This window comes from Liolophura sinensis, chromosome 6, assembly GCF_032854445.1.
Source record: "Liolophura sinensis isolate JHLJ2023 chromosome 6, CUHK_Ljap_v2, whole genome shotgun sequence".
NCBI classification, from domain to species: domain Eukaryota; kingdom Metazoa; phylum Mollusca; class Polyplacophora; order Chitonida; family Chitonidae; genus Liolophura; species Liolophura sinensis.
In genome coordinates, this window is record NC_088300.1 from 15150091 (window position 1) to 15168788 (window position 18698).

The 18698-nt window shown below is 36.7% G+C and overlaps 1 protein-coding gene across 2 annotated transcripts; it reads right to left on the reverse strand.

Moving 5' to 3' along the window:
• Positions 1-1775: 1775 nt before the first annotated feature.
• LOC135466871 (transcriptional repressor protein YY1-like) lies at positions 1776-17475 on the reverse strand. Of its 2 annotated transcripts, XM_064744624.1 has the most exons (8): positions 16994-17475; positions 15281-15443; positions 6525-6575; positions 4906-4963; positions 4243-4401; positions 3869-4038; positions 3424-3499; positions 1776-2435 (listed from the first exon to the last, which is right to left on the reverse strand). In XM_064744624.1, the coding sequence occupies exons 1-7, from the start codon at positions 17427-17429 to the stop codon at positions 3448-3450; spliced, it is 1089 nt and encodes a 362-aa protein (XP_064600694.1). In that variant the 5' UTR covers positions 17430-17475; the 3' UTR covers positions 1776-2435; positions 3424-3447. The 2 variants fall into 2 exon arrangements, with proteins under 2 accessions (XP_064600694.1, XP_064600695.1); XM_064744625.1 differs by lacking the exon at positions 6525-6575.
• Positions 17476-18698: the final 1223 nt, after the last annotated feature.

The window sequence follows — 18698 nt, forward strand, 5'->3', positions numbered from 1 at the left end:
TCCAGATTTGCTCTGCTAGGGAAAAGCTCACCCTTCACACGAACATAAAAGGCATATGCTTCTACATCTATCATTCAGATGGGCAAGTTGGTGTATCATGTGATCTGCATTGCCCTCTTTCATCTCTCTTCATATAAAGCTTCGGGTAGCTGGGATTTTCTAAGGAAACCAAACAAGTACACAATGACATTGTCTTTGAGGATTGCGCTTTGCTCATTGCAGAAAAACTGGTAACTACTTGAGAATCAGCGGTATTGAAAACATGAACATGTTGCTGAAACTGCAACCATCCATTAAAAAATTGGCTTAAACTATTCCTCAAAATGGATATTTGCAGATTTCGGAATCAATATGTTCTTGAGTATCAGAGGATGATATAAAACTATTCTTTTTTTTTTCTTTTTTGTTTTCTTTGAATCTCATGACCATTACTAGTACGCGAGAGAATTTCACTTTAGCTAAACTAAACAGTATTAATTTATTCTGGAAGAATTACAGAGTACAAGCAAAGAAAGCATCATCACAAGTACAGCTGGGGAGTTGAACACACTGTCCTACAGCAATTTCTGCTTTCATATTTACCGTTAATTAAAATCTGTTTATTTCATTGTTGAAAAGCTATCCCATCAACTCTCTTTTATGGTGGTAAAAAAAAATGCCTTGAAACATGGTTTTCAGATGAAAACCAATCCGTTGGAAACAGCTTGAAGAAACTGCGTCGAGAAGCTCTCATTATACTAAAGCCAAATTTTATCTCATTTTAACACAAGTCAACTACTCTCAGGTGGGTACACATTCATGAAAATCTAAAGAAAACTACCGATACATAAAACATGTATATCTACTCTTATTTCATTAAATTCCAGCTTCTAACTTCATACAGCAACAGATATTTGGAAATCATAAAATTAAGAATTCTTCACCAGTAAGACGACCATCAGGTTCATGAACGAAGGAAACCGGAGTGCACCGAGTATATTTTCACCTCCCAGTTTTTAACTGATGCTTTACCGCAGTGGTCCAGACTTTTCCCCATGGATGACCTTCGCTTGAAACATGTACCTGTCAAACCGCAGCCAACACAGCACTGCATTTGAACAAGCAACCTCATTGGCCTACGGCCCCACAACCACAAAGAACCAGCATTAATTACCTGAGCCACTGAATCCCCCTCCAGAGTAAAACTTCACAATCACAGTTGATCTACTTATAACAAGCTTGAGCTGGATTTGAGCCTGGGACATCACTGGTCATGAACTAAATGGTTGCTGCAAGAATTTAAAGGTTGGTTATTTGCTTAGTGTATACATCACAGTCAGCATTATTTTGGCCATTTAAAGATGCCATCTCCTAAGGGCAGTGCTTATAGTCATGTATTTAAACAGCTTCATCTTTCAAAGACCCATGGCCCATAAACAGGAGTCACTATCAACCCATCATTCGCAGATTCTGATCAATCCCCACCCCCCACCCAAAGTCAATAAAACATTATTAGCAGTCTTAAAACAAGTTTAAACTTGAGAGGTCACTGTGAACCAAACCAGAGCAGATATTCGATTTCTTACTTCATGCAAACAAGATTTGAAACCTGCCTTTGAGCATGAGAAAACCACATTTTCTAATTCTGAACAGGCAACCATTTTTTTAAACAAGAATGTTACTTTTGACAAGTAATGGTACTTTTATATCCGTATCATAGCAATTTCAAAAAAACAAAAAAAAAGGAAATAAATAAATAAAATAATAAAGAAACAACTCATACACTCATACATGTGTACTTTGTACGTAAGATCTGCTTAGAACTTTATTGAAAGTTTATTTTCTGATAAAGTACTCGTTGATTGGTAGCAATGCCACTGCTTGTTGAACGGTTGTGTGTCTTGTTGAGAGACACCTTCAGTTCCCATTCTTCTGTGAAGGGCTGTAGCCTGTAAAATAGTTCCATGATCAGTCATGGACTAGTCGGACTATTTTCCTTCCGGAAGAGCCCTTGCTGTGATACCGGTAAACATGGAGTTTCACGGAGAGCCCACTCTGAGGCCCTAGTATGAAGCGCAGTTCAGACTGAACAAAATTCGCATGTCACAATAACAAAATAATTGTTGACATCACATAGCCTCACAGACACTCATTATCTGAGAAAAGCCAAAGTCGATGCTTTCAGCACTCTATACACAACCACTTCACATCCTGAAGTAGACATTTTGGTCCAATGAAGTCAAATTTAAATAATATTCCAAGGAATCTGAGTGTCTGTTCACTCCAACAAAACAGAGAGCCACATCTGGCATAATTTACAGTATGTACAGCCATTGTGAGAAGTGGAGTGAAGAAGTATGTACAATACATCTGGCACTTGTCTCAGGACACTGCACAAGTCTTCTCATGTGCTCATAGATCTGTGGGACAGCACCTCAAGCTTACTGTTATAATTCCTGAAAAACACAAAATACTCTAATCACCATAGAGCAAATATAACTGAATATTCAACTGGATATGACACACTGTAGACCTTTAATAAGCACCACTGAAACTCATTCAATACAAACACAAATGTAAGGCCCATTTTATACTAAGATTAATGATTGATTTGTCCCATGGTGACAATTTTCACAGATTTAAAATCAAAATTGACAATTAAGCATTGTAAGCACACCATCAATGTTTGTGTATTTATTTATCTGTTTGGTGTTTTACGCCATACTCAAGAATACTTCACTTACACGACTATGTCTTATGCATGCAGCCATTAATATTCCACTACAGAGCATGCCTGTGTATGGTGTCATTTTAAACCATGATAGAAATAGTATCACTATTATATACCACTGACTTAAGTAATGAAAACTGAGTAGAGCTAGACACAAAAAAACAAGATATTCAGAGAATACCGATAGCTCGCCTGATTGAGCAGTTTGTAATACTACATAATGTTTAAGTCACGCGATACATTCAAATGTTGACCGCTAAACTCCAAAAAGTTGAATGATTGACACAGTCATACACAATCAATCATATAGTGCTAAGATCATTAGATCAACAAGAAAGGCCAAAATACTATACTGCTACAACTATGACTGTTTATCATATGTGTAAAGCTTGCAGAGCAGTGACTTCATATGTTATGTAGTTGTAAAACATTGTGGTGGTAAAAAGACTCCATGGGAAGTCATTGCACAACTTTACCACAAGTCTTTGACATGCAAATCACTACCAATGATTGGCTATCTGTGTACTATGGGCGGCCACTGCAACCCTATGATTGATCAAAATCTTTCACCAAACTGGACGGCTACAGCATCTGATCACCCTCTCACAATACCTCTTCTAACTTCGTAAAACCAGCTAAAAAAACAATAAAAAACAAAAAAAAATTAAAACCCAAGGACACAGGCCTGAATCAGTACCTGAAGAGTAACTTACTGGAACACATTCGCATTTCACCCCTCATTCCAATGGTGCAAAAACATATTCTTGTAAAGTCGTTCCTGTTTGACCTCTGCAAAAAGAAATTGTAGAAATACAATGTTTGAATCCTTGGGTAATTCCCAGTTAATGAAATTTTTACGAAGTACTTCTTTCTGCACCATATACCACACTGCATTTCAATATGTGAACCGATGTTATTTTGTACTGTTCTCAAATAATATTTTGTACAAACCATTTATTTATTTGCCTAACTGTTGCTTAATACCAGATTTAAGGTACACAACATTTGTTGATAAGTCTATGAGCATAGCTTCACCTAAGCCACAAATCATCTTACATCTTTAATACACATGTACAGAGTGCAGATTTCTTTGCCTTAAATTTGGTTAATAATGCCATGATGCTGCAACACTAAACATGTAATATAAAGAGAACTCACTTTGCTTTGGCATGTGTCAGAATATGAGACTTGAGGTTTGTAGACTGTGCAAACTTCTTATTACAGCCATCAAATGGACACACATATGGTCGGTCTCCAGTGTGAATCCGGACATGTGTCCGCAAATTGAAGTCCAACGAAAATCTTTTGCCACAGCCTTCAAATGTACACTGTCAACAGAAGAAATGTTCCCAGATAAACAGTTTAATACACGAAGATTCAGGTACAAAATAATAATAGCGATGTGACACACATAAATCCCAATCCATTGTGGGATTTGAGGTGAAAGGGGAGCCAAGCACAATGAAGTTTCTCATAACAACCACACCATTTTGAGATTTTTCTCGTTTTAGGTTAATTTAAAAAGAGCTCACCTGAAATGGCTTTTCACCTGTGTGTACCAGCTGATGTCTCTTTAACTTTGAGCTTTCCACAAAGGCCTTGCCGCACTCAGCACAAACGTGTACACGAGGGCCGTGGGTATGAAGATGCTTCCTCATAGCAGAGTTGTCTCGGAACATTTTGTTACAGCCCTGCACAAAAATATATCACAATGCATCAATACTGACACATATTTTGGAAATCTTAACCTGAATGTGTGTTTTAACTTGTATTAAAAAATATGTCACTTGAACAACTCAAGAGAAACAGTGCTGAGCCCAGGGAAACAACCTAATTACCACATCCTTAGGTAATTACCAAATATTCTTGGAACACTTGTTCAAAAGTGTTATGGGACTGAAGCCCAGTATTTAGTCCAGTCATTAATAAATGTCATTTATTTTTTAACAGGATGTGACGAGTATAAATATTTAAACTGCCTTAATAAATGACCTGGACCCAGATGTAACACTACAGCCAAACCAACCAGAGCTGAGTTTGAACCATTCGTCATAGGCTAATGGGCTAGTAACTGAACCTATTATACCATCTGACCAGCATTGACCCTAGACACCAAATGATCTCAAAAGTATAACACAGAGGCACGAGATGTGTTCACAGAGAAAGACACAATCAGGTTTGCTAGGTTTCATTACCTTATGTGGACAAGGCACTGTTCTTGGCACATCATCCGCTGGCTTCCTGGGCTTGATTCTGGAAAACATATTTCAATAACAACCTGATATGGATGATGCAGGGACACAAGGACAGAAAGTGTAGCTATCAAAAAAAAAATGCTGCAGTTCATCACATCATCGATGATCAATTATAAACAGACGAACCTGTGATGGTGGAAAAATAAAAACACCCACTGAATACATGGCGTGCATATACATGTATTCACTTAAACAGACAACAGATTTTAATAGCTCTGAATAAAGTCAAAATCTGAAATCAGAAAACAAAAAGACCATACAGTATGAAAAGAACTTGATTTAAAACTGCATATCAGCACTTTCCATGAGTATTCTACCAAGTTTTCATAATATAGGAATCAATGTGATATACTGTATATATGTGTAAACATAACCCGCAAACAAAGATTAGTAAGAGTTTGAACAAGTAGAGATATAACAGCTTTAAAAGACAAATGGACCAGTATACCATATTCGCATGTGTAACTTTCGCATTCCTGCTTCTTGAACATCCCTTCCTCAGACTAACTAAACAATAAAACATTTGGATCTGTACATTATACAACCCAGCCAGTTGTCAGTTCCAGTTAATTCCTCTGATGTAATGAACAGAGACTACAAAGGAATTTCTGACTTTAGCCAAAATGAAATGTTCAATATGCTGCTTACGTTCTGAATTAGAATTTTCAGTTAAATTTCATAATGTTATGTTTCGCACCTCCATAACATGAAAAACATTTATGACATCAGAAAAAAAAAAAAAAAAAAACAAATACTGAACACATAGCCTATAGATACGACTGACTAAATCTGATAGAGCGCTTCCCTTGGACTCCTACACTTACATATACGTGTATTTGCCAAATGTTCACTTGAAGTTCCTCAAAATTTGCTTGAAAATTACCTGGAACACCCCAAAACTTGCACATCACTTCAAACCAGAAAATTTTGAAAAATATCTCAACGCATAAGCTACACAAGCGAACGGAGTATAAATTATAAAAACAACGTCAAGACAAATCACCAAAAAACAATTAATATAAAACCAATAAGAGTTAGAAATTAGTGATGAAAACCAATGTCAGTACAAACAGGACTCGGAAGGTTTTCTATATAACTTCATATATTAAAACAATATTGTGGTTGGTCCTACCCTAATCACACACATATTTCTTATTACAGTCACTAAACAAGAGAGAGGGCACGATTTTAAAATGTCACCACTTCTTTAACATCACAGAAACTGTTTAATTGTGTATCGATGAAAAATAGCACTTTTCTATGCACCATGATAATCAGACCTTTGCCTTAGTCAATACCAACTATATTCTTGTCTCTGAGCTTTAAAGCTACACTAAAAGAATAAACCACACATAATACAGCTTTTCAGGTCAATTTATTTGCTGATCTGGGGTTTAAATACAACTTTGATAAAAAAAATTTGATATCAGTGTGTAAAAAGAAAACATTAAAAAAGGGGAAGGGAAATCAGATGTGGACCGAGTTGTCCTTAACATGTGAACTTGAACAGACAAAATTCAACAACATTACCAGTAAATTAGTTATTTTTAATGTGTTACCTTAGATCTTTTTGAAGTATATAGTCAGCACTGTTCACTGAAATCCCGGGTCTGATAAATAGAGGGAAAAGTTGTCAAATCAATATGCAACGGGAAGTCAATGGCATACCAAAGACTGTTATCACCCCAGTCACCAACAAAGGGCCAATTTTGGAAGTTCAACGACCAGCAACAAGATCTGTCAAGCAGCATTGTAGAGTACTACAACTAAACCAGCCACAAAAAAAGCAATTCTCAGCACTCAACATGTAATTTAAGCATTCTTTAGTGATGGAGATTGCCTTTAATAGCACCAGTTGCAAGATCTGTACATTTCATGCTACAGATCATTATCAATACTTGCACTACAGGACATAAACCATTAAGTCAAAACTCATTTCAGTCTCTTGGCTATCATTTACAAAACGGTGGTCACAGCTGGTAAGACTTGGCAAGAAACATACTGGCTGAGATATAGGGACCTACACATCATCCAAGATTGCTGGCTTTTATCATCGCAAGGTGTTCCAGAACACTTCATGTATGGTTTAACTAGATTCACACATGGACCCCACTTGGCCCAGAATCTGTATACTGTATCACAAAAGGTCCTTTTTTTGTTCATTCCATGAAGATAAAAACATTTGTATTTTTAGATTTCGAAGTTAAATTTATAATTTTATCAAAACCTCTGTGAAAAATGTAAAAAACTGGTTCCTGAAGTATGGGATCTGGCTAAAATCAAGCTTGGAGTTTTAGAAATTAAATTACTAAGGAGGTTTCGTAGATAAGTGTTCAAGACACTACAACTACTCTTCAGCACACTTTTGCTTCAAAGTATTGGATCGGATATTCATGTGTGTGTGTATATATAATCTAAAATATAATTTCTCCACATCAGAATTGTTTTGTTTTTTTCATATTCTATCATTTCTCCACATCAGAATTGTTTTTTTAGTCTATACTTAGAATTGTTTCTTTATTCTATCATTTCTCCACACCAGAATTATTTCTTTATTCTATCATTTCTCCACATTAGGATTGTTTTTTTAGTCTATACTTTCTCCACATCAGAAATGTTTCTTTATTCTATCATTTCTCCACATCAGAATTTTTTTAATTCTATCATGTCTACACCAGAATTGCTTGTTTATTCTATTATTTCTCCACATCAGAACTGTTTCTTTATTCTATCATTTCTCTACACGAGAGTTGTTTTTTTTATTCTATCATTTCTCCACACCAGAATTGTTTTTTTATTCCATCATTTCTCCACACCAGAATTGTCTTTTTATTCCATCATTTCTCTACACCAGAATTATTTCTTTATTCTATCATTTCTCCACATTAGGATTGTTTTTTTAGTCTATACTTTCTCCACATCAGAAATGTTTCTTTATTCTATCATTTCTCCACATCAGAATTTTTTTAATTCTATCATGTCTACATCAGAATTGCTTGTTTATTCTATTATTTCTCCACATCAGAACTGTTTCTTTATTCTATCATTTCTCCACACCAGAATTGTTTTTTATTCTATCATTTCTCCACACCAGAATTGTTTTTTTATTCCATCATTTCTCCACACCAGAATTGTTTTTTTATTCCATCATTTCTCCACACCAGAATTGGTTTTTTATTCCATCATTTCTCTACACTAGTTGTTTTTTTATTCTATCATTTCTCCACATTAGAATTGTTTTTTTATTCAATCATTTCTCCACATTACAACTGTTTCTTTATTCTATCATTTCTCCACACCAGAATTATTTCTTTATTCTATAATTTCTCCACATTAGAATTGTTTCTTTATTCTATCATTTCTCCACACCAGAAATGTTTCTTTATTCTATCATTTCTCCACATTAGAACTGTTTCTTTATTCTATCAATTCTCCACACCAGAACTGTTTCTTTATTCTATCATTTCTCCACACCAGAATTGTTTCTTTGCTCTATCATTCCTCCACATTAGAATTGTTTCTCCATTCTAATATCTTATTCTTCCATATTCATCTAACTATTAGTATTAAATTTGTCACAATGAAAAGAAAATTGTAAAACCAAATCAGACCTGTTTCCTTTTAATGCTACTTTTCATTTATTGTCCACTTGTATGGTCAAATATTTAAACTAAATAAATGACAGTCTCACAGGATATTAGCATTGATTTTTATTTTTCATCATTTAAAGATAACACTTCAGAAAGTTTCAAAAGTTTTCAATTTGAAATGTTTGACATTCTTTCACTACATATAAGTAGATCTTCAAACCGGAAGTGAGATATAAAATTTGGCCATCTTTTAAGTATTTAGTTACACATGTACACAAATGTCAAAGCAACACATTGGGAAAGAAGAAATAACACTATTTCACCATATCACTGTTTCAAAAACAAAACAGGAGAAAATATACAGAACAGGAGAAAATAAGCAGGAGCCCTGTTTATAACAAAATTTGTAAATAAGAGTTTTAGAGTTCTGAGCAAAAGCTACTGGAATGTGTCTATTAACCCCTCCCACAATGCCACATTTGGGGAATGATGGGGCCGTTTTTTTTCTTTTTTTTTAGGTATAATGTGTATGATTTTCAAAGTGTTGCCCTGAAGGTCAATGTGAAATGTTTCACATGTAGTGGTTTACAGTTTATAGACAAATACATGTATAAGCAGGAGTCAATAGACATTTATCAGAGGCTTGTGTATTCATCGCAGGATACTAACCTCCCTCAGTGAGTTAGTCCCCTTAATCTGCAGGAACTAGGAAAACCAGACTGCCTTGGCTCCCAACTTACACATTTGGTCCAATACAAGGTAATTTACAATTAGGATTCAAGCCATTCAGGCTTGAATCCCTAATGTATCTTTTCGGATTATTTGTCTTTATTAGAGGTTCAAGCCATTCAGGCTTGAGTCCCTATTGTATCTATAAGGATTATTAGCCTTCCAACAGGGACAGACACTAGGATGAAAAAAAGGAAACTATACAGCACAAACATAATTTTGTCATTTTTAGCATTTCTGAATTAAATTCTGAACACTTTTCTGATGCATTTGTTACATAAATAAAGATGAATTCCTCCAAAAAGAGAACAAATCTCATGCCTGTTCCAAGATTTGCTTGGAAGACTATTGTTCTCGCTCTGATTATAGTTCTTCTTTGCTCTGCAAGAAAACTGCGTGTCATAGTTGTTAACTTTCTAAACATGTTCATTACTAAATCGCTTGGGCTACCTGCTAGAGTGTAAACTCTACCTGTGACCCACTTTTTCAGCCATATTGGAGCAGTATTGATGTGCATGTACAAGTTGACTGGGGAGTATCAGGATTGAAAATGCAAATAGGTCAAGAAATGTGGAAGCTTGCTATTGGTCGTTCTAGTCACGTGATGACCTGTGGATAAGTTTTGAAAAAACAAGATAGCAACTGGATGTAGTTTGGCCTGCTGAATACAACTGTGGTTTTAGTTTTTCCCTATGATGTATGGTTTTTCTTTAAATTGCAATTATAGCTCATTTTTCATGTGAAAGTACACCATAATAGCTATGAAGCTGAAAACTGGTCAGTAGACAGATCAACCACAGATCTTCATTTAGGATTTAGGATTGCACAGCTATTACTGATAGTTTTGCCATTAAAATGCATTTAAAAACTTGTTACTTTGATTCATAGTCAGCTCGTAAAACTGCAATATCATCAAATAGAAAAAACAAACTTGGTATTTTTAATAGTGAACATATGAAGCACTTGTTGACGTTTTGTGCTGTTTTTTGTGCACATGAAAAATGAACTATAATTGATTTAGCAGCAATTTTGAATTTTATTACTTAATTCATTTACTTAATTCAAGTTGTGACCAAAAAAACATTAAAAATCTGTGTGACATAAAACCTCCTAGTGTACAAAAACATACAAACATTGACAAGACCAACACGGGAGAGTCATTCTAAACTGCAAGAAGCCCATTCGCTGTTGAGTGCCGGCCACAGGGAGTGTATTCTAATTTTGTCTGGCGACAGGAGCAGTAGGTTAAAGGAGCAATCTCTCTATATACATGTACATGTGGCCCACCACTGCTATTTGAGAGCAATTTTTTTTTTTTTCACTGTTTTCACTATAGTCCCAATGAACATCGTCCCTAGCCAGTCCAGATCCAGTTCATTCCTGCTAATCTTTGTTCTCTCTTTGTTCAATTACCATGAAATTATTAGACACCAGACTACCAGTCCTAGCATCCTGGGATTCAAATCCAATCTACTCCTTTCCATTCTCACCAAATTCCTTTCTGATTTAAATATAGACACTATGGTTCATTTGCGGGAGATAGCTTTGTTTTCATTGAAAATACGAGATGTGGTTTCCACAAGGTACATGCAATTCACTCATTCACAGAGTTTATTGTCTAATAAGAATTACGTGTATTTTTTTGCTCGTATTAAACAACCCTGTGGTCTTTTCAGAAGAGCATAGAACTAATGGGCTTGAACAGTCTGTGGTGGAGAAAGTGGAAAGTTTTAGAACGTGGAAGCTAAAAGCTGTATGTACAGACCGCTTGGAAGCTGTATAACTGCATGCAGTTCTAGTTTGTTTTTATTATTATTCTTGGCAAAACTGTGTCATGTTTCCAGCAAAAACAGTTAGTCCTAAGTTTATAATATTTCAACATGCTTGTCTGTATGACTTGTACATCATAACTTTTGGGCATTTTCCCTAGGGACTATTTGGAAGAAAGAATGCAATGTTTATGCAAATCAGGTTTTACATGATACACTGGAAATGATGTCACATAATTTTTTTCTGTTTTTTGATTTTCGTTATTCTAAATGATATCTGATGTAGTTTGACGTCCTGATCATGAACATGGTCTTCTTTTTTGACTTTTTGTACTCATGTTGCATATTGCCATCAAAAATCGAAAATTTGCAATTTTTCACTCACATTTGTAGGTGACATGATAAAAAAACTGATATCTCTGGAAAGTTCAAAAGTGCTGAGTCGAAGAGACTACATATGTACTGGATGTATGCTGAAAATCTGAGCTGTCATATTAAGCACAGTATATACTGGGCATCAACATTTGACAAAAGGCTGATTTACTATATTTTGGCACATTTACAAGTGTACGTTATACAATTCATATACACTTTATTCGTGTCTAGGATGAATGTAGAAATACTTTCAACATAGTTTGACGTCCTGATCCCAAATTCGGTCTAATTTTTTTCCTGCGATCATAACGCAAAAAAGCACAATTTCCCCATTTTTGCACGTCACATATCAGAAAACTATTACAGCTGTAAGTCTGAAAATCGCTGTGTATGAAGGGCTACACATGTACTGTACATATGGTGAAAACTGTTGTCAAACACACAGGACATGTACGCTTCTGAATAATGTTCAAAAACAGATTTACCACATCTGGCACATTTACATGTACACGATATACAGTGTAATAAAATGTATGGATGGCTACGATGAATATTTATCATTGTGAGTGAGTGAGTGAGTGCGTGGGGTTTAACGTTGTGCTCAACAATTTTCCAGTCATATGATGAAGGAATCCTTAGGGTGTATGTAATGTACCTCCTTGTTGCAGGACCGCTTTCCACAGCTCTTTTATCTAGTGCTGCTTCACTAAGAGGACTTACCACAGGCAAGTAAGCTGCTCTGCCCAAGCCATTATACTGATACGGGTCAACCAGTCGTTGCACTATCCCCTTCTGTCTAAACGCCAAGCAAGGAAGTTACAACTTCTTCTTTTAAAGTCTTAGGTATGACCCAGGATTGATCCTGGATCTGACGCTCTACCAACTGTGCTATCCGGGCCGGTAATATGTATCATTGTATATGTTCTCTTAATTATCTGGTTTGCACTGCAGTTGCCATTGGATCACCCAGTGCCATTGCACCCCTATGTTGTAAGCTTTGTTTTGTGCAAACCTGGTCTTCTTTACTACATGCTAACCAGGCCCCAGTGATTGACAGATATCAAGACGTGCGCTGCCCCAGATGTTCGGTTTCTAACTATGGCTGAGCTATCACTAATCAGTAAAGCAAGCAGTCTGTGCATGGCAGGTAGTCGATTCATACGTGGAAGTATAAACTTGCTGTTACATGGGCCATGATTTTTATGTTATTTCTTACACAAAAGCATGCTACTTATGTGAAGGGTTCGCTGTTTCTCCTTGGGTATAGAGTACCATCATCAAGCTCGCCTATCTATTCGTGAGAATGCGAATGAGGGGCCAACTGCCTCAGTGATAAACTGTGTAAGGTCACACTGAAAGTTTTAAGACCGTGTATCTGGTTATGTATTGATTTTCAACCAATAACTTATGCTCTCATATGAAATATATAAGTGTAAAGTAAAGGTGTATGGAAATTTGAAGTGAAAATTGCGACTGCCTTTTGGACTTAGTCATATATATAATAGAGTGGATAGTAAGGGAGGTGCTAGCAAAATTTTACCCCGAAAAGGATTTTAGCAAAATTTTCCCAGACTGGACCTGATTACAGATGGATTTACACGCTAGCCGTCTCCCAGCTGTGTGGTATGATGCAGATGTGTCCTGGGCAGTTGAACGGTGAAGATGATTGACATCAGGAAATTGACATTAGGCAGATTACGCCGAGCTTGTATCGCTCACGCCAATCAGTCATGTCAGAGTTTCATCCCAGCTTAGCGAATTCGTCACGTGATCACAATTTTCTGAATTTAAATATTTAAAGTATGCTGCTTGGCGTAGTTGGATGTTCAAATCATGAGTCTGGTCTTTTTCCTTTTCTCTTTTTCCCTGATGCATAGTTTTGTCGTGAATTGCCATTAAAGTCTGAAAAAGTGCAATTTTGCCCCATATTTGGAGGTCATGTGACACAAAACCACTGTAGCTGTAAAGCTGAAAATGCTGAGTGCAAAGGGGTACATGTGTAGTATATGTGTGTGGAAATTCGTTGAAGTGTCTTCACAAATGCTGGAGTTGTAGCGCTCCAAAAATTATCCAACGGTTGACTTACCATATTTGGCACTTTTAGGTCCCCGTGTCATATAATGCATTTTAAATGTATTTTTGTCTAGGATGAATGTACAAATATTGTAAGCATGCTACCCAACATGATTTGAAGTCCTGACCATGAATCTGGTCTTATTTCTTTCCAGAAAACTGTTACAGCTGTAAAGCTGAAAATCTCTGCGTGCAAAGCGCAATATATGTACTCTATGTATGTTGAAAATCGTTGAGCCGTGTAAAAAAAAAAAACAAGAGGGGACTTGCATGCCTTCAAATATGGCCCAAAGCTCAATTTACTTAGTTTGGTACATCTACATACATATGATATACACTATACTTACAATGCACTGGTGACTATGAGGCCTTCTAATTAAGTTGGTTATGTATCTATACATGGACTTCATTAACCCAAAGTGACACCGCCTAGGCTGGCAATACCGGCTTGAACCCGGCATCGCTGCTTTAGCAGCTATATTTCAAATTGGTTTTTATCTTTAACTGAGAGGAAAGATATGAAAGAGGAAAATCAAAATGTGAAAATAAATAAAAAAAACAGGCAAAATTTCACCCATGTGGGGCTCTAGCATCATTAAATGGTTGTAATCGTGACTTCCCTACTTTCTGGCCGCTGTGACAGGTTGTAATCATCTTCCACGTAATCTAGACTATTCTTAATATATAATCCATGAGAGACTAAGTTTAAAGATCATCAGAAAGTTTGATTGCTGACTGCTCCATTACCATTACTGTAGTTTCACAGTACTCATGTGTGGGCCCCACTGTGACTGGCTGCTGGATTTTAGTCCAGTATTGTTAACAAGTAGTTTGCCTCATCAATATATTCACAGAAGAGGTAAGTTTGCTTTACTAGTCATAGAATAGAGTACCAAACAAACAGTGTTTACATGTACATGTACACTGTCTAAAAAGACAAAGTAATCTATTGTTAGCACAATGGTCAATTAACAAACTACAGTGATGGGTAACTTTGAACTTTTGTTATAAATTCAACTAATTGCTGATTTTTGTTCCTGACGACAGGCATGCTTTCCTTTTGCCGACTTAAGGGTAACTTATTTATGACCAAAACCATCCACTGATTATTTTCACTAAAGAAACATCTAGTTATAACTTGATGATTCAGTGCAAGTAACTCAAAATAAAATCCATTTTCTTCAGTTAAGCTTGTACACAAAAAAAAAACATTTTTTTTTAGTTGCAAAGTCATTTTTTTCAGGTACCAGCGCATTATGTTGCCACTTATCTTCCAGAAAACCATCTTTAAGAATGTTAGTAAATTCTGATCAACACACGCCAACTATCCATATGCTTGGGTGGATGGTCAGAATATTGTACTAAGAAAAAACAAATAGGACATATGGGTTAACATGCTTGTGATCACTAATCCTGGAGTGTTCTGTTGAAATTAACATATAAACTGACTAATATTAATTAGTTTTCTGTCCTCAATATTACAAACATTACTCTAGTATGGTGGCACTAAGCTTTCATAAGTAAGCAAGTCTACACTGGTTCAGAGCTATTAGTTTTAAAAAAAGGGCTACAGTTTCAACAGTCAGTGAAGATCCTGAATATCCCAGGTGAACATACATATGTGTAGAGTCCTAATAGATGAGCCTTGTCACAATTCTACTGTCGTACACATGCCACATACACTTTTTTTGACAGGTCAATAGCAGTAACTCTACCTGCCGTATTTAAAATTTAAAACTGATATGTGCTTGTGTAGTTTAACCCATGGTATTAACTCACCGTGCAAACTCTGCCAACTGTTTAGGGTCACTCAAATCTAAACCAGGTATTCCCCCTGGAGGAAGTTTTTTACCAGTCATGTACTCTGTAAAATCTGCATCTGTTTCAGCCACAGCAGCAGCCAGTGTTGCGTCATCCTCCAATTTTGTCTTATCATCATTACCTGAAACACATCATTCCAGTCAGATTCATTTTCACAACTCCATCCCAAAAATATATATCTACATCTGGAGAGTACATCATGCTATACTGGAGGGGTATTCCTGAGAATGCAGAGTAACGGTTTCTTATTTCAGACTTTTAGTTATTAAAAAGCAGCTCATTCTTTGTCTTCAATGTTTAATGTCAAAAAGTAAAGGGACGTGCACAGAGACATTTCAATACAAAACAATGCAGAGTATACATGTACATGTAGATAACTTACTGTCTGACACATTTGTGACAATACCTACAACTGGCATGCAAACATCATTATGTAATATTTGGTGGGATTTTTAAAACTGAGCTTTCTATCATGTGGTAAAGCGATGTTAAATCATTGAAGAAGCTCATTCGCTAACCAAATGATCAACCTAGTCTTTACTATTCCCTATTCAGTTTTTATGTATCTACATTTCTGTCAAAACAATTAGAAATAAAATACAACGAATACCACATGTCTGACATTTAATCAAGACTGAGCAGTTCTTAGATTTTTTCACTGTGTATAAGGACTATCACTGACAGTGCATGTTCTAACTACTACCACATCTTCAGAGAATTATAAAATTGTAGTAACACACTTGGCCAGCAATTTTGTGGCATGATTCATGAAAAAAAAAGTTGGTGAATAATCTGTACTCGACATGAACTCAGATACATTTGCTGATGTCCAAAATGTATTCACTTGGGTAGGCCAGCTTAGGTTTACCAACACAGCGCAGTGTATTACATTCCTAAACTTTTGAATCTGGGGAAATTTAGTAAAATTCCTCTTAAACAGAACTCCTGCTGCTCAAAAATCCATAGTACTCTACCTTGTAATGATTATTTCTGCACCTATCAACCCCACAGTTGGAGGGGTGCCTCCAATCCCTCTGCTTTACGGTTATCATCAAGAGAGTAGCCGACCCACTGCTCTTTGTTACAATCGACTCTCATGCAGAGGACACTTCAAGGTCACTAACAGGGGTGGTCAAAACGCATTTATTTCTCTGTAAATTCGATTGAATTTCACAGAAAGCAACGTTTTATGCAAAACTGGAGTCAATAGACCAAGATTTGATGCAATTTATGACATCTAAACAAGATTTTTGATCGATGAAATCGGGAGCACAGATCCGCCCATCTGATCAAACATGGCTACCAGCCGCCATCGTACTTTTTCCGCCATATTACCAGAACATGGCGGCGCCCATGAACAACATGATGGCGGACTTCAAAATCAAAACAAACCCTGAAAGCTGGTTATATTTTCTTAAATTGAAAACAAAAATTAAATCCCATGAGTTCCTCAGACGCCTATTCGTAGGGCGCGTGTGCCTGCACATATGACATACGTCACTGCGCAAACGTGGCGTGTTTAGGCTGGTTTCGATGTTCACTTGTACGACAACTTCCCCAATCCGAAAACCTATTTCCCGTTAACTTTGGTGCTAAAGAAATGAGCAACTACAAAATAGCAAAACTCCGTAAGTCTGAAAGTAGCCAAAATAATATAATAACATCAATTACCTGAAGCCCACATTGTGACTGAAAACTCTCCTTCCAAAGTCTTGATCTGAACTTGTTTTTGTTCCCATTTTCGTGTCTCAAACGCCAACTCCCCTGCAGCCGCAGAAATGTTCAGAGCCCTTGCTTTCCCACCTTTCTTCTTCCCACCCTTTCCCTTCCTTATTGATGAAGTAATTTCCTCTGTAGATATTTCTATTTCAGGTGCGGGGACAGGGATGGTATCTCCGTAGACAAGGTGGGGATCTCCAACAACTTCTTCTCTCGTTTGCAAGACAATTTCTTCTTGAACTACCTCTGGCAAAGGCTGTAGGGCTATCATAGGTTGAACTTCAACTGTGTCATCTGTAGTTTCTACCGTTTCCATGGGCATTTCTACAGGAATGGATTCTACTTCCACCTCCTGTATTTCCACTTCTGAGCCGATAACAGACGCCATCTTGGAAACTCTTTTCGTCCCTTTCTGCAATGGCCGCGACTGGCGTCGTTGGGGGTCGTGAAAGATCTCGTTCAGTGCGCGAGAGCAGGAGACTCGTACTCTGTGTGACCTCACTCAAACATGGTCCACACTTTTCCTGAGATCTCTCACATCGCTCAATCTGATAAAGAAGAGATATGGTGTGAGGGAGTGGTGACGTAGATTCTGTATTATATGGTGATTCACATGGCTGACACTACTTTTTTAAATTATTCTAGCATGCAGAACATGAGGAATTAATTAAATTGAATAAATGAAATAATTCTGACGTATGTAGACGTGCATGTACATCCACAATTAAGTACATTTAATTTTACCTTTTGCATTCAGGAAAGTCGTATGCACATGATAGGAATGTTAGGATGGTTAAGTATTTTGCTGTGTTAAATATCGAATTTAGATAAGATTGGGAAAATGTTGCTCACTGGAAAGGAATTAAGTAAAAACATAATAGACCAAAACAACAAATTGTACATTATAGCCTAGGTGGTTGGTGTACGTTAGACATCTTCATTGAAACAACATATTATGAAGCACTCACCCTTGGGCTGGTCGAGTATCGGTAATATATAGCCTTGTAAACGCCATCCCACCCCCATCTCCTTCAAACATCTACTCTCCAAAGACTTTTAGACTGATCAGTAGATAACTGAGAACACCGACTGACGTTTTGGGGAGTGGAGGGGGGAGCAGCAGTTGGGTGACCTTGAGGAATTTTTTCAGGTGTTGGAATGTTTGAATATACAACGTAAAAGCAACATCTATAAATTATATCGCAGTTGAATTGACCTATAGAAGTCTTACTTATATGCAATAACCGATGCATTATTAAGGTCAATTCGAACTAGGCTACAGTGGCTATATTTGCATGTTCACCAGAGCCTTCAGCATCACCTATATACTTACTGGATTATAGAAGGCGGCGTCAGGCATCCCACCGACTACTATCGGGATAAATTCAATTCAATGCATGAATTGTTGTGAACTGACGTGACCGTCTTTTGAAAGACACACCTACAATGAAACAAGTTACGGTTAGAAACTACATGTGTAGGCCCCGGGATCTCAGAGCGATCTTAGGCTCATTTAAGTCATCGTTGTTGTAGAAAAAACTTCAGCTAAAGTAACGGAAAGCAATATACGAGGTGTAATGATCGTGATCCCTTGTAAACGTAGTGCCTAGGCCTATAACATATTTATTTATCTGATTGGTGTTTTACGCCGTACTTA